The following is a 15,849-nucleotide window of genomic DNA, read 5'->3' as shown; positions in this document are numbered from 1 at the left end:
GATTTGTTTGAACTGCGGTGCTTGCGTTACGTCTGTAATAACCAACGCAAGTGAAGTGTTACACGCACCATGCATGCACGATCTTTTCCATGCTTGTACAGAGGCACGGAAGGGCGTACAGGGCGGTGACAATGGAGGGTAACAGTATACGCGTCGTGTCCGGTTTGTGAACAGCCTGGCGTGTCCAGTTCGCGGGCAATGCGCATGCAGCAATATGTAGCCAATTTTCGGGAGCCATTTGGGCGTCAATACTCGTAGCGCTGACGTCACATATTGCCGCGCAACATATGTGACGTCACATATTATTACGCGGCAATCACGCATGTGGAAATAAACTGACCTCCAAGCAAGTTGTGTGTTTTTGCGTAGTCGGTGACCTCACCGTAACGTAAACTTCCCATTATCGTCATTTCTTTGTCCCTGCTGCAAAGCGAATGCCTTAGCACCATATTCAACTATGCCTTTTACGTCACTTTCACTTGTCGTTGCTAAGATCTCATTTCTCGTGCATATTTTAAGATATTCTGGCGTACGTTGTGTGAGTGGGTGGGGCTCGTTGACGAATCGGTTTCACCAGGCGGCACGCCCAGCTTATTGTACTCCAGATTCTACACGCAGTGCATGTCACAGACAGACATACACAAAACACTCTACAGCATGTAAAGTAATGAAGGTATTAGAATAACATAGAGCTGAGCTAGGTGGTACGTATTCATGCTAAAAGACTGGGCTCTTGTGAATATCCTTCAAATATATGCCTTTAACGTGGCGTTACTATCGAATGCACAACCCCCAATATCCGCCTTAAAAGCGGCTTGTTGGTTGTGGTCCCTTTCGCAGAAATTTGCGTGAGCGTATAGTGTTGTGCCGCGAGCGATGACTTCTTGCTGTCCGCGTATATAAGTAATATAATGGCACCATACACGTGTCTTTGCAGCTTTACGAGCTAAGCAACGAGCCCAAAAGAAAAGAGTTCCTGGACGACCTCTTCAGCTTTATGCAGAAACGAGGTAAGTTTCATCACCACTGTTTTGTGAAACACCGCCTGACTACTCATCTGTAAGTGTTTTCATATGACCTTTCCTTCATTGTCATATTTTTGAATGCGATGTTTGGTATTATTTCCCTGCTTTATCAGTGGACGCACTTTACATATGGAGTTTCCCAACTTGCCTAGATACGTTGCCACCGCTGACGTAGTTTCATGTTACATTCCTGTGTTCGTACCGGCCCGGACGTTGCGCTAAGTCGGCTGCTGCGTATTTCTTAACTGTCAAAGGAGAACAGGAAACGTTTTGCATGCGCTATAGAGTAACATCGTGATGCAAGTGGTGAAGTCGAATTAAGGCCATTTTAATCGAGACGTTCATAATAGTGAACGCCACATTCTGATGCAGACATTGGTTAGTAGGGAGACGAAAGCAAGGAAATGCAGGGAGGTTAACCAGACTCACGTCCTGTTTACTACCCTGCAGTGAGGTGAAAGAAGATAGATAAACGGGTAAAGCAAATGCTAACCGCGCGCGCGCGCGTGTGTGTGTGTGCGTGTGTGTGTGTGCGCGCGTGTGTGTGTGTGTGTGTGTGTGTGTGTGTGTGTGTGTGTGTGTGTGTGTGTGTGTGTGTGTGTGTGTGTGTGTGTGTGTGTGTGTGTGTGTGTGTGTGTTAGATGCCTGCTGTAAGGCCAGTATTGTGTATGAATTGAAACAGTGCCTTGTATCCTGTATCCAGCGGTCATAACTGATTCGTGACACTGTAGCGAAGGCCCGCTTGCAGTAGGATAATGGAGCGCTCCGATTGTAATCCTTGACATGTCCATATTAATAAAAGCGGTATGCATCTGAATGGAACGAATCAAACCAGCAAGTGGTCGTGGACTTGTAGACATTAAGTATGCTAACGACGCCTTTGTTTCTTGCTTTCGTCGCCACCGAAATATGCGGGCGTAGTCCACTAATCTTGGCTTTAGGAAACGTTCTCGAGTACAACCGGTTTAATGCTTTCCCAAGAGGGCGTCGTTGGATGTCATATCGAGCTCAAGCAGTACTGTTCACTCCCAGGGACACCAGCTGGCCCCAACCCAGAATGCTTGAAGCCGGCCCTTTCTAGCCGTGAGTGGGCATCGCACTTTCTCTGAGACAGTACGGAGCTAACCGGAGCTCTTCCAGGCGTCGTGCTTTCTATCCGTGACGCCGTTGAAAGCAATCGACAACAGCTCCTACTGGCGGGGTTGCATTAGGATTAGTCGCCTGGCGACCGGCCAGCAAAACGGGGCCCCGCCGATGGAGAGCCCTTTCAATAGCTTCTGCTGCGGGGCGTTCTCCAATAAAGACCTCAAGTGAAAGGGGCGCGCTGCCAGTGGCGACAAAATAAATTTGTGCGTGTCCCTTCCGAAAGAGACCCGAGCGCTCCTGGGAGGAAAGGTACAGCTCTCTCCTCCTCGCTCGCGTAGGTTAGGAAAGAACGCGTATCCCGTATACGGCCGAGCAGTATTGATTCGTGCGAAGGAGTATATTGCAAATGTATACGAGGGTGTTGGGGGCACACCCATCCTGTATTCCTCGTGCTTATCGCGCGGAAGAGATTACTTTAATCTCCTTCTGACAGGCGTTATGGCCGCGCGTGCTCGACGCTCTTGGCCGACGGCCAGGAGGTGGCCACTTGGAAGGCGAAGAAAATCAAGCGCGGGATTCGCGCGCGTTGATGTGAAAATGCGCCGTGTCTCCGAAACGCACTCGCACTCGCTGCCGAGAAATAGAATGGGCGTTGGCTGTTTGCGGACAATCGTTTCGCGCGCCTTTACGCCGTAGTGAGCTGACGATGAGCTTCGACACGTTCGCCCTTCGGCCGGCGATCTGAGACGCGATTGCGTGGTGGCTGGGACTCCTCGTTCTCTACACATACCTATAGTCGGTAGCACGGTAATTGCCAGACTCGTGAGAGCTCGCGTCTCCTGCTGTTGTAGTGCAAAATAATGTCACGCTACTTTACCAGGATAGTGTATTGAACAAGCAACCACATTTCGTTTCGCCACAGCATGCAGTGGCGGAGGAGACAACTTTATTCAAGAGAAATTTCAGTTCTTCGTAGATGGCCGCTTGTCTGCAGATACCTCTTACGGCCAGGCAATGATTGCTTTTTGTAGCTGGGCCTTCCCCCAACCGCATAGCTTCTTCTAGCTCCCTTAGAAACGTCAAGCAGAAAAGTGAGATTCTTGACGTGTTATATACAAAAACGCGGTGAAGAAGAATGACAGTTTTAAATAGTGTGCTACACCTCTTCAATTACATAGTTATCCACACTACGTGCTCCGCCTACGGCTGGGTACGTGAGAGGCCGTCATATCCAACAATTTTCCAGTTTTTTATTGTAACCGACTTCACGTACCGTAATGGATCAGTCGTAGAGGGCGTGCTGTGTGGCGCTCTTGCTCAGAGGAATTTGCTGGCAAATTTTCCTAGCTGTTGGCTGAGTGCGAAATGCGCACCGTACTATAAGTTCACCGTATGCATTTTTTTTGTTTGTTTAGCGGCTACGCCTGGCCCCGCCCAAGCGGAAGGCTTAACGAGAATCGTGCCAACTATGCCGAATCTCCGTTGGCAGCCCGTGCGAATACTGTCGTGAATGGTGACACACGAATGTTTCTGAATATGTGGCCGTGACTCACGGTGCTTTGTACGCGCGCTATGCTTGCTCGGAGCGTTGCTTGCGTATTCTAGATAACGAATACGGAATCCGGCCCGACTCGCGCAACTGGCGCAATAATCCGAATCTCCGGTGAAGTGGAACCTCCACCGCAGCCTCGGCAGCGGCTGCCTCGCGCACCCGCATTTACGTTCTACCGGTGGCGGCGAACAATTAACCTATAACCGACAGGCGTGAAGCGCATTTTAATAAGCCGAACGGCGCGCTTGTAAGGAAGCGGTCACGCGGCCTCCTTTTCCGAGCGTCTTTATTACGCCGTCCAGAGTATTCTCTCCCCCCCCCCCCCCTTCTTTCTCTCCTGCTACCGTGTGAGAGCACCGCTGCCACCTGGCGTCGTCGTCGTCGTCCGCTTTGCGTCTCAGCGCGGAACAATAAGCGCGCAACGCGGAAGCGAGCGGCACACTGTCTGGTCTCTTTTGTGACGAAGTCCGAATTCGTTTCGCTGCCAGAAGCTTCGATGATATGCAATCGGGTTTCGCTCCCTCGACAACTCCACCCCCAACGATCGTCATCGTCGCTTCCAGAGTCCGCCTTTGGAAAATGACGCGAATAAGATGCGCGCAGATTGTTGAGGAGCGGCCGGCGACGCACTTAGCATCGAAACGAGACGGCGGCGCTTGGCGAGGCCATTTGCGAGACTTCGTCTGTCCGGCCTGTCGTAGCTACTCCCTGTCGGCGACAGAGGTGGCAGACACGTTAGGCTTAACTCGCGCCTCTACCTGTAATGGAGCTCGGCCGCTTCGAACAATTGTTTCGTCCTCGATTTATGGCGAGAATTTTTATTTTTGCACACACCGGTAACAAAATATTCCTGAACAGTGGTTTGTAGATGAAGGGCTCATTTTTCGCTTTGTAGACTTTTATAAAGCCGCATATGACATCTAGAACAACTAAGGCAAAATGTAGCCGCTTTTTAGCTTACGCCAGGTCGCAAATAATTCATTTACTCGTTAGCCTTGCAAAAACACTCGCAACTATTTCCGAGACATTGGGGCCTTAATCGTTTCGCCATTGTGATGCGCGTCAAGCATTTGAAAAGCGAGATAGACTTCTGGACGCGGAATTGACTGTGGCGTCGCGAACATTGGCGATATCGCTCAGTGCCAGATATAGCATGAAGTGCTGAGTAGAGGAAGAGAGCTTCGTGTGATGTCCAGTGCTGATAAAGCAAGCTGGAACGATCAGAGGTGAAAACATTTTTTTTTCTTTTTACACACGCAGTCGCAGGTGCGGTGATGAGATATGCAGTTGGCTTCATGCGTCTGTGTGCGCCGTGCGCTTTCCTTTCCTATCGGTGGCCTGTGGCTCCGACGAACCTCTACAAAACAAAGGCCCCCTCGGCAGTGTCGCGTGAAGAAAATACCGAGAAAGAGAAACTGCTCATTGCATGGACTCTCGCGCCATTGTGTGTGCGCGTAGACATACATGCCGCCTCTCCATAGTTTACCGCCTCCTCGCAGCTTTGGCGATCTCGACTCGTGGATTCTTTCTTCTCGGCTTCAGCGCTTCCTGATAATCTTTAACGGAGAGCGGCTTTGTTGAGCTCAGCGAGTGGGCCGAAGGGTAATTGTTCACCGAATATGCGCTGCCGTATCGTTAAGGATGCCTATGGCTATTTATAATTCACGCCGCATTTTTTACCGCTAGCCGTCCACGTATACTGCTTGTGGAGCCGCCTCAGAAAGAGGAAGCCTATCGGCCGAGAAATATCAACAGCTTTCATGAGGGGAGTGGTGGAGCGAAAAAGCTAGCTGGGTTTGCGTGGGGCTTCTAGGATGTCGCTCATCAGACAGCCTTAGTTTCTGGCCAACATAATAAACAGCACCATCGTTATTATAATCATCATCATCATCATCATCATCATCATCATCGTACTGTGGTTAGTACAGTGCATGATGAACGCCTCTCCCAATGACCTCTAAATTACCGTTTCTTGAGGAATGTGATCCCGTATTATATCTGCGAATTTTGCTGTCATCACCCCACCTAACTTTCTGCCGTCTTTTATGAAATCCTCGTGCAATACCGAAGAAATCAGAGCGCGTCAGAGCTTATTCTCCTCGCCGGGCGAGGAGGAACACTCGGCCAAGAGGAGACACTAGTCAACGAAGGGAGCGTAGCGAAGGAGAGAGCGAAACAAGCGAGGGCCGCATTTCGACCATCGAATACTCTCAACTCCGCTATTACGGCACCATTTCGAAAAAATTCTCGGGACTACGTGGTCATTGTAGACTCGTACACAAAAACACCGCCACAACTAAATGTGGACCTCTGCGCGGTTTGGAGGCCCTCTAAAATTAAGGGGTACTGACAGGAAAATTTTCAGTTTTTTTTTTTTTTTTGCGTCAAATGAGAGGCCAAGCCCTCAAGAGCAAAAGGTAGTGCTAAGCGCGAGTGCACCCTGAAAAAGTAATTACAGTATGTTTTTAAAAGCTAGTTTCTGTTCCTACTGTACCCTGACGTCACAACACGTTATGAGCTTCTCGTCACGTGCTCGCACAATATATATAGTGACGGAGTCACGGCCGCTCCGCACCGTGACTCCGTTGGTGACGCACAAGCAGCTATTTTGAATGTTTTGGTGACGCACAAGCGGCCATCTTGGAATAATTGGTACCTGACGTCATCACAACTAGCCAGACTGCTGCGTGAAGTCACCACCAGAATTAGTACTGTAGCCTGACCGCAAGCTAGTGTCGATGTCGGTGTGTGCGCCATGGAAAAATTACTTTAATATCAAAATAAAATATCTTATCGGCATTTGCTGAGCTTCACACTTGCTCAGAGCCGTTCTGCATACAGGAGATTTCTGCAAACTCGCCTTCGAAAAAAGGGGTCAGTATCCCTTTAAGGTGACGTTATCAGACTCATTGGACGAATTATTACTCTCGTTTTGCTGTTTTACAATCCTGCTCTTTAACAGGATCTACCAACCTACCCCATTAAACGCGCTGCCCACGCTCGTTAGTTGGCATTTCACAGGCGGTGCATTTGGTCAGCCGGACCTGCCGCTTCACGAGACTCCACGCACACGTTTTATTTCGAAACTTTAATAGGGGGCCGGAAACATACAACATTCAAGCTATAGGAAATGAAAAGCCGCTTATAGTATGTGGGCAAAGAAGACGCGTGACGTGTGTCTCGCGCACCTGGCGGCTTCGCGACCGCCTGCGCTCGTGCAACGAAATCTGCACACAGGAGAGGAGGCGCGCAAGGAGACGGGCAGATGCCCATGTAGCATCGCGCGCGCATGTGACGAGCACATCGCCAAAGAAACTTAGCCTGAAGGACCTCCCGCATCTTTCTATCATGAGGCTTGCTGACAAGCGAACGGTTCCCAATATTTTCCTTTCGCCAACGAATGACTACGGAGGACGAGCGTCAAAAAATGCTTAGTCGTTTTTTTTTTTTTTTTCATGAGGAGCGTTGACACAGCCCATATTTTATGTTTGCTGCGGGGCAAGCACTTCGTGTTATTCGGGAATACCCGACCGCTAACTGGATACAGGGCATGCGTTAAAGCGACGGTGACTGCATCGAATCGCAAGCGCTGAAACTTCCTTGAAAGCGTTTATGTAATCGTGCCGCAGAGATTTAGCGTTTTGCCCGTGCGAATTTGGATATGTGCGTCAAATTGGATAGCTGATCAAAAAGATTCTGCGCAGCGATCTTGTCGTGTTCGCTAAGCGAGACGCCCCTCGGCGCTTCGCAATTCTCGAAATTCCTGTTGGCCTGCACATTCCCAGCGTGGCGCCTTTCTCGCCGAACGCAAATTTCCGACAAGTGCGCGAACCGACACAAGTTCGCTGCTTTCATTTGATTTTACTAGCTACGGTCGCATTCCTGGAGTGTTTACGAATATACACTTGTGCGCCCCAGAACATCTCAATACTATATGTAACGTCTATTTCGTCACCGTCGCTTTCGGGGACTAGTTCTTCGAATGTTCGCAGGGGTGACTTGGGAAGACCGTGTCTTAAATGTTCGGAATTCTTCAGCGTGTTGCCGAAACTTTGGCGATTGCGCGAAAATCTAAACGTGGCCTCTATAACCGCCGAGTGTACGCATGTTCTTGTGGCTTTTTTCGAACTTCTAAAGAAAGATGCGGCTATGACAGTTGTGTTTCTGACGCTCCGAAGTGAGGCCACACTCTTGGAATGTATTTTTTCTCAGCGTCTGTTTCTCCTCTGAAAGAGAGACCGCCGTTGAAATTCCAACCATCTGTACTTCGTGCCTTCGGTACAATTCTATCTCAGTTCGCTGTTGGAGGCCATATGACGAAAAAAAATGGGTAGTACTGTGCGCGCATGCCTATGCATGTTCACTTGGAAAAATGGTAAACTGTCTGAGTATTTCGACACAAAAATCGTTCGCCTTTTCATGTTCATGAATATTAATTTTCGGAGATAGATTGTGTGTTTGTGTGCATTGATTTCGCTTTACGCGTAGGAAGGCTTCTTCGAATCGGTGGCCTACAGATTATAGGACGTGGACAGACATCGCCGTGTATCTTTAGCCGCGTAAGTTGGCTCAGTCGTGCTGCAGGCACGGTAGACACGTACTACGAGCGCTGCATTTCTCAAGAACTTCATAATAATATAATAATTGTTGGGGTTTAACGTCCCAAAACCAAGATATGGTTATGAGGGACGCCGAACTGGAGAGGTGCGGAAATTTCGACCACCTGGGGTTCCGTAACGTGCACCTAAATCCAGGTACACGGGCCTCGAGCATTTTCTCCTTCATCGAAAATGCAGCCGCCGCGGCCGGGATTCGGTCCCGCGGCCTTCGGTTCAGCAGTCGAGCACCTAACCTCTAGATCACCGTGGCGGGTTTTCTCAAGAGCTTCCGATATCTAACAATGTTGCGATTGCGAGCGTCGCACTGTTTGATGCTAACTTGTGCCAGACAAGAACGGATGGTATAGGGCCCTCTCTGTATCAAGCACTTGCGCCATTTTTAAACGACGCCGATCACGACGACTATCGAAATCCTCCAGTCAAAGCGACATCGACTCTCTCCCGCTTTGCCGTTTCTTCACCGGCTACAGTGCCTTGTTTGTCGGATTCCCCGCGAGGCGCCCTGCGACCGACCGGAAGTGGTGCCGCGTCGGACACACGCGTTTTCGCTCGCGATTTCGTTTTCTCTGCGCGAAGGCGATTATTTTTCCGCCGTTATTTTTCGATTTCCGGCGAGCGGCTCCATCTCTCGCTCTGCCCAGCCTCTTCCTCCTGCGCCGAGCATCTCGCCGGCTGGCTGGCTGCGTCAACACTCCGATATAGATGCGAATTCCCTCAAAAAAGAAGCCCTCCGGTGCGCGCCTAAGCGTAGCCCGGCACGGTGCGGCAAGGACGGGGTTTATTTTATACGTGTATACCCAAGGCAGCAGGCACGTTTATACGCCGAACGGGTCCGACTCGGCCCGTCCCGCTTATATCGCGCCCCTTTCCCCGTACATCTCTCGACAGAAGAGAAACACATCTCATCGCCGGTCTGCGTTTCGCTGCGCCGTGTCTTCTGCCGAGGCCGTGCTGGATGTGCGCATGCATGCACGCGGCCATTGGAATGATTATTTTGGCAACTGGCCGCTCGCTTCTCTCTCTCTCTCTCTCTCTCTCCCGCTCTTTACGTTTCCTTTCGCTGCGTTGGGGCAACGGGAACGGATATGCGCCGAGATGGAAACGAGAATCGAGGGGACGGGGTGATCGCCGGAGGAGACCGCTCAGTTCGTTTTTCTCGTTGTATTTTTATCCTCTTCTTTCTCCGCCTCCAACAACCGCTTCCACTTCTGGCGGCGAAAACTTAGGCGTGTCCGGTGTTGTAAGCATTGCGAAAACAGAGAGAATTGGTGAGACGACCCTCGTAATGGAACGCCGCCGTGACTGTACTTGGACTATCAAACATGGGATCGCACAGCATGACACGACTACACCGTGTTTGTCGCCAGGGGGCCAACTGCTGCTTCGGCGTCCCTCAGCTGTCGCGGCGATGCGGGGCAAGATATGTGTAGATCCAATGTCAGGGTCGCGCGTATAGAACGCGCATATAGAAGGAAAAATATTATAGTTATCATAGTTTGCAATAGCATCGGATAGTCGGAGGCCCGTATAACCTGATGTTTGGGCTTCGCATAACTCTGGCACATTGCAGCGCAAAAAAAAAAAAAAAGAAACACACAACGGAGGGAACACAAACGACGACGACGAGTGCTCATCGTCAGCGCTCGTCGTCGTCGTTTGTGTTCCCTCCGTTATGTGTTTTCTTGAGCTGCAGTGTGCCCGAATTATGTACGAACAGGCCCAAGTCGACACTTGAGGCTTCGTATAACCTATCACGTTCGCTGAAAGCGGCCAAGAGGTGTAGACCCTTCCGTCGGAGAGAGGGAGCACCTCCTTTCTGGACTGCTGCAAGGGAACACAAAGGCTAGCACCACTGCCTAGGCAGTGAATTTTTAACAGGTCACGCATATTTAAGGAATTCCAAACCGCAATATGGCAGGTCTTATAGAGAGGCGTCAGGGGGCGCGTAAGGCGCGTCCATGGAGGTTGATAGATCAGTCTAAAGACAGAGCCCGGAGTCTCGTTCTTCATGATGAAGGCGCATAACCGCGTTGGTCTAGGCAGTACCATGTTGCAATATGGCCGTTTTGTCACTGTGAGAAGGCTGCATACGATTCTGTGCAGGATATTAGGTAGGAATTTGTGCACGAAATTACTCGTATGGCAGAGTTCTCAGACGAAAAAAATCACTCCAGGCCCGCTTCTGTCCGTGTTGAGCCGACTGCGATGCATGAGCGCTCGAGGCGGCGGCGCACGCTGTTTCGGAATTCCGGCAGCTCAGGCTGCGCCCCGATTCCTGTCGCGTTGCTGTTGCGCCCGTTCGGACCGCGCTCAATCTGCTACTTGAATTGCAGGAGCCGGCCTATTCCGGCGGCGGACGCGTTCGTCTTCGCCACGAAATGGATTAGCCGTATATTTGCCGCTTTGCTTTTACTTTGTTTGTTTGCTGAGATGAAGCTAGCGCGAAGCAACAGAAACGAAGAGTTAGACGAGCACCGTAATCGCATATCGGCAACTGTAATTGATTTGAAAGCAACCCAATGAAGGGCTGTTTATTTAGAGTCGGCGTTGGCACGTCCCTGTCTTTAGGTGACGTAGTGCGAGGGCTCGGTCATACACTCCCGCACTTCGTTTTCACGGCGTGTCTACCAAGGTATTGGCCTGGCCCATTCTCTTATTACATTCGCGGCTTCAATGTTACCGGAATTCCTCGTCTGTGCCGTTCTGTTTTCGAAGGGCAGCGATGTTCCCTCGATAACTTCAATTAGATAACAGTCGTGCAGCACCAATTCCATCCAAGTTCCGTTCCTGGGGACAGAGAATGGGAAACAAAACGTTAAAAGGTCTCTCATATGCATAAAATAAATCGTGTTCGACGTGGAATCTGTGGCGTACGTGGCACGAATATTGTTCACTGACTTTGTTTTTTGCCGCTGTGTAGCCATCACGGCTTGCTTTCACAAAAGAAAATAAACGAGCAAGCAAGCATTATTAGCCTCACTCCTACTCGTTATACACTGCTTCGAGCTTTATTTCTTTCTTTTGGACTGACAAACGGTATCAAAGGGCATAGTTATTATACTCTTCTTTTTACACAGCGCTCTTGCAAGGAGAAAACTTGATTTTCTTAATTGACAACCCGGTGAGGTGGGTCAGCACATGGCGAGGAATGTCATACTACCTGTATACCTGTCGCTTTTCATCATGCAGATTACTCCAGACCGTCTCTAACTATATGCATCGGCAGGGAGTGATCGGGGCTCTGTTTGCTTACGTAATACCTTCCCGCCTTGCATCTCCGTTCCCTTCACGATTCTACTACCTGCCAGGCTCATCATCGTTGAATCTCTGTGGCGCTTCATGGTCCGCATTACAGGCCGCTTATTATGCAATGCATTTCGCTCTTGCTGGCCTCTAGCTGGGAAGTGAAGCAGCTCGGCTGCTTGCTTTGAGTGAATGCGCGCATACGTCCACGTACCTCCGCGCTCAGAGTTTGCAACAGCCACGCGAGCTCCTTTTCTCTCCTCCCGCTTCGTCCCGTCGGATCTATCGAAAAATTCCACCTCGGCTCCGGCGTGAACGAAGTGACAGTCGAATAAAACAATTGCGCCTTTTCGTGTACGCGATCGCATCCATTGTTCTAAAGCTTTCCTTCTCTTTATTTTCTCTCTCTTCTCTTTCCTCCCTTTGCGCTCCACCTCCCGTCGCTGTGGTGGCGCGCTAGCTGGCTTTTGCTTAAAACAAAACACGGACGACGCACCGAAGAGCTTGTGCAAAAGGCGTATAGTCGACAAGTGATACGTGGCGGTGCTCCTTCTCTCTCACACTGCGTGGCTTGGCTTCCTCTATTGTTTCTCTCGTTTTATGCAAATGACGCCAATCTGATATGATGGAGCGTCGCCGAAGCGCGCGCCCTCTTCCCCGGGCCCCTTCCGTCCCTCTTATGGAGCAGCTCCCCCCCCCCTCCCTCCCTCCTCTCCGCTTCTTCAAGCTCTTAAAACCGTGATTGCCTGCCTCGCGATGCCTGGCGTTCTCTCAGCGGGGGGCCTGGTGTGGGGTGGGGGGGGGGCATGCCGCCTTGCGTCCCGTGCCGCGTATCTGCGTAGTCGTATGTACACACGCGGTCGGACTCTAATCGAAACGTGCAGCGAGTCGTGTTCGGCGCGCGTGGCGCAAGTTTCTACCGTCGCCGCCGCCGGGACTGCTTAAACGCGCTCTGTCGCCGCACGGCGTTTCTCGCGGATGTGGTGTTGTGAGCGCGAAGGTGCGTGCGTGGCTGCAGTTGTGGCATCGTGATCACTTTTCATTCTTTTTGATGTTTCCGTATACTCTCGCAATGACCGCTCTCTCGCATTGGCGTGCGAAAGAGCGTTTGCGTTATATATATTATTATTCGCCTTCTGTCATTTGCGGCTACTCGGCTCCTTGTTCCTTGTATTTTGCGTGCGACGAGTGTGCAGTGCTCTCCCAGTAAAGACATTCTCCCACTTTTGCTGGTGGAGCATCAGAATAGGCGAGTTAGCTCATGATAACATCGCTTACCTTAGCTGACTGCACTTGCTTATAATCAGGCGGACAAAGTCGAGCACAGCGAGCTGTGTCTCACAGTTTCGCACAAGCTAAATTCCGTAGGTCACGGTTGTGGGACAAACAGCACACCTGTCAAGCTCTTAGAGGACAACAGAGAAATTGCAGTGTTTAACGTCGCCATAGCTATACTGGGCTCGCGTGTAGCCCAGTAGCTATGGCGCGTTACACGCCGAGTTCGCGGTCGCCATGGCGAGAATCGAAACCGTCTCCTCGTGCTTGGTCACGCATTGCCATAGTTACTAAGGTATTCACAGAGGAGATGCCTGCGCCCCTGTCATCTTCCAATGTGAAGGCTGTGTGTGGGTGCCTCTTTTCTTCAAGTTTACCCTTATGTTTTATTATGAGTCTCTATTTGTAAACACGCTTTGCTTGATGGTGAGCCGACGTCGCAGAAATATTGACCAATTGCAAACAGTTAGAAGGAACGCTTGACGCTATACTGTCCGCTTCGACATTTCTGTGCTGACCTGCGATCGGGATGAGTTTGCTTTTAGTGTTTTTCAGGCGCTTTGCGAGTTCAAATCTACGGCATATTGTGAGGTTATTTAGGGAGGCAGTAGCCACGTGACACCTCTCGCACACCTTGAACGGCGCTCCTCGGCGGCGACGCACTTTCTGTACGATTCCCGCCCTGTCTGCCCTGCGTGCTCATGAAAATGCATGGTGGAGTCGCGCCGAGTTTTGCTGCCAAAGCAAGCAAAGAGAAGTAAAGATACGACTGGAGTGGGAGCGAAACTAGTTTACGGCGTCGGCTGTCACGTTAGGCCTGACACTCGGGAGCCGCAGCGAGGGCGGGCGGGGTGACCAAGTTGACGAACTGGCCAGCAGGCGGTGCTTTGAACCCGCGCGGTGACCGCGGCGTCAGGTCCCCATTATACGGGGCCCTTAGAGCAGCTTCTGTATGCTGCGCGTGGCACCGACCAAGCAGGTTTGTCGGTTTTCATGTAGCGCCCCTGAACGCAGTCTTTCGCAACAAAGTAGGAAGCCGAGGAGTCGCAGAGATTGCGGAGGGGTTATCAGTTCGATGTTTTTGATAAAGTATAACGAAGACATGATGAAGTATAACCTGAGACAGTTAACACGAATATTATCCATGAGAAGTATGTAGCTAACATCATTTCACTAACGATGGCTGTTTGCAGACATCCGCCGTCCCTTACCCCATTGCCCTCCGCTTCCTTTTTTTTTTTTTCCAGGATCCCTCCATGCGCCTTCCGCGCGAGGGCAGACGGCCGACGTGTTTCATCTCTGCCGGAGCCGCGGTCTCCGGCAGCGCTCGCACGCTTTCACTCGCACATAGAACATGTGACGCGCGGGGAGGTGTTATCAATTTGGGCTTGAAAGGAACATGACGGCGACGCCGACATCGACGGCAAAAATCTCCCTGGTGTGTCCACATAATTGCTGTCGCAATAAAAAAAAAAACATCCATGTCGTCGAACCTAACAGTGCGCACTAACTGAGCAGTTTGCAACAACACTCGCTGCAGCGAAGCAGGAAGGATGTGCAAATGCCTGACCGCATTCTTGAGAGCAACTTGTGAATATCTTCTACTCACTTTATTTCACCTAAAACGCGTTCGCAGAAATGATGCCATGGAAAATACGTACTGCTTATGCATGTGACTGGATCGGCTGGTGGTTTTCGGTTTTCTTTGTCGGCAGGTGCCGATGGTCACCGACTGTCTCGTATCCTACTCTCTCGAGAAATGAACGACGCAGCTCACCGTGGAGGGAAGCATCGCCATCATTTCTACTTTTCCCTCGCATCGCCCTCTTTCTTTATGAGAGCCGCAGTCCGCCTTTTCTATATCGTAGACAATTCTATAGTGCCTCGTACTTGCTGGGGAACCTTTCTTGAAACTGCTAAATGTCGCCGGCGTAGAGCGAGAAGGAAGGGAGGCTATAGTTTGAGGAGGATACGCGAGTATACACTTCACCATGCCAGCTGTTTAATGGCAGCATCGCTTTGACATAAGCCCCCTGTGTCGGCTCGTTGCACATATCACAATTGTCGCTCCTTCGCGCACCGCTCCACGCATTTTCCTCGCCCACTAAGCGCGTTCCGGCCATCTCTCGCTCTTTTTTTCTCGGAAATGAACGCGAAGGGCAAAAGAAATAAGGCGAGTAGGAGGCGGTGCGGTTTTGATCGGCGCCGGCGGAGCTCGCGATGCAGCGCAGCGTGCGATGATTCACTGGCGTAAGTACGCGGGCGTGTATATGTACTACGCGCGTACATACACTACAAGATGGCCGCTCGGCGCGTTCGGGCTGACGGAGGCGTCGCATAAACTACGGCTTGTCATTATTGCCATCCCGAAGCGCTGCTCTCCTCTCGTGCACCGCCTTCACCTGGCCCGATTGCCTCGGTGGCGCTTTCTTATTCCCGCATCGTTGGATTCTCCTCTTATTGTGAACGTGCTGTGCTTGCATTCGTAACCGACTGCTTCCCCCTGACTCTGATCGTGGGTGGCCGGTGTTCGCGGCATCGTCATTTCGGGCTTCGTTCGCGCATGCGCATGTCTGTTCGCCGTCGTCGCCAAGCAGTTGCCCTGTACGTGTCTGTGATACGGGCTGCTTTTGTTCACCGTCCTGTTAGAGCTCTGATCGTCAACATGCAACGAGTTCGAACCGTGTTGCCCAGCGACTGCAACATCGACGGTGGTTTACTTTGCTTGCAACTGCCACCCACCATGCATGTATAAGCGCCCACTAAAAAAGACTGCTGTATGTGGATGTCCTCGCCTGACATCTATATGCAAATTTGTCTGTTTTCTTGGATTCAATTCGGTCTGTTTTCCAGTTACAAAATAGCAGGTATATACAGAGGCTTCTATTTTCAAATATTTCACGTATTGAAGTCAAGCCTTGCTTTATGTCGAGAAGTGTATTTCTGCGTTGTATAGAAATTGCTATCGTGTTTCCAATGTCCCGTTAGTGTCATGTGATCTGTGAACCAAGGCAGGATGTCCTGCGCCCCGGCTGCTATTGTTTAGAGC

At 50.8% G+C, this 15,849-nt stretch overlaps 1 protein-coding gene across 1 annotated transcript in view; it reads left to right on the top strand.

The window, feature by feature from the left end:
- The window catches only part of LOC119388182 (protein dead ringer homolog), a 224,276-nt gene that overhangs the window by 145,386 nt on the left and 63,041 nt on the right, over positions 1-15,849 (top strand). The window contains exon 6 of the mRNA XM_037655837.2: positions 938-1,010. Within this exon, the coding sequence (XP_037511765.1) occupies positions 938-1,010 (73 nt within the window). The remainder of the gene's footprint in view (positions 1-937; positions 1,011-15,849) is intronic.

This window comes from Rhipicephalus sanguineus, chromosome 3 (genome assembly GCF_013339695.2).
Source record: "Rhipicephalus sanguineus isolate Rsan-2018 chromosome 3, BIME_Rsan_1.4, whole genome shotgun sequence".
NCBI lineage: Eukaryota > Metazoa > Arthropoda > Arachnida > Ixodida > Ixodidae > Rhipicephalus > Rhipicephalus sanguineus.
This window is presented reverse-complemented; position numbering and strand designations above follow the sequence as displayed.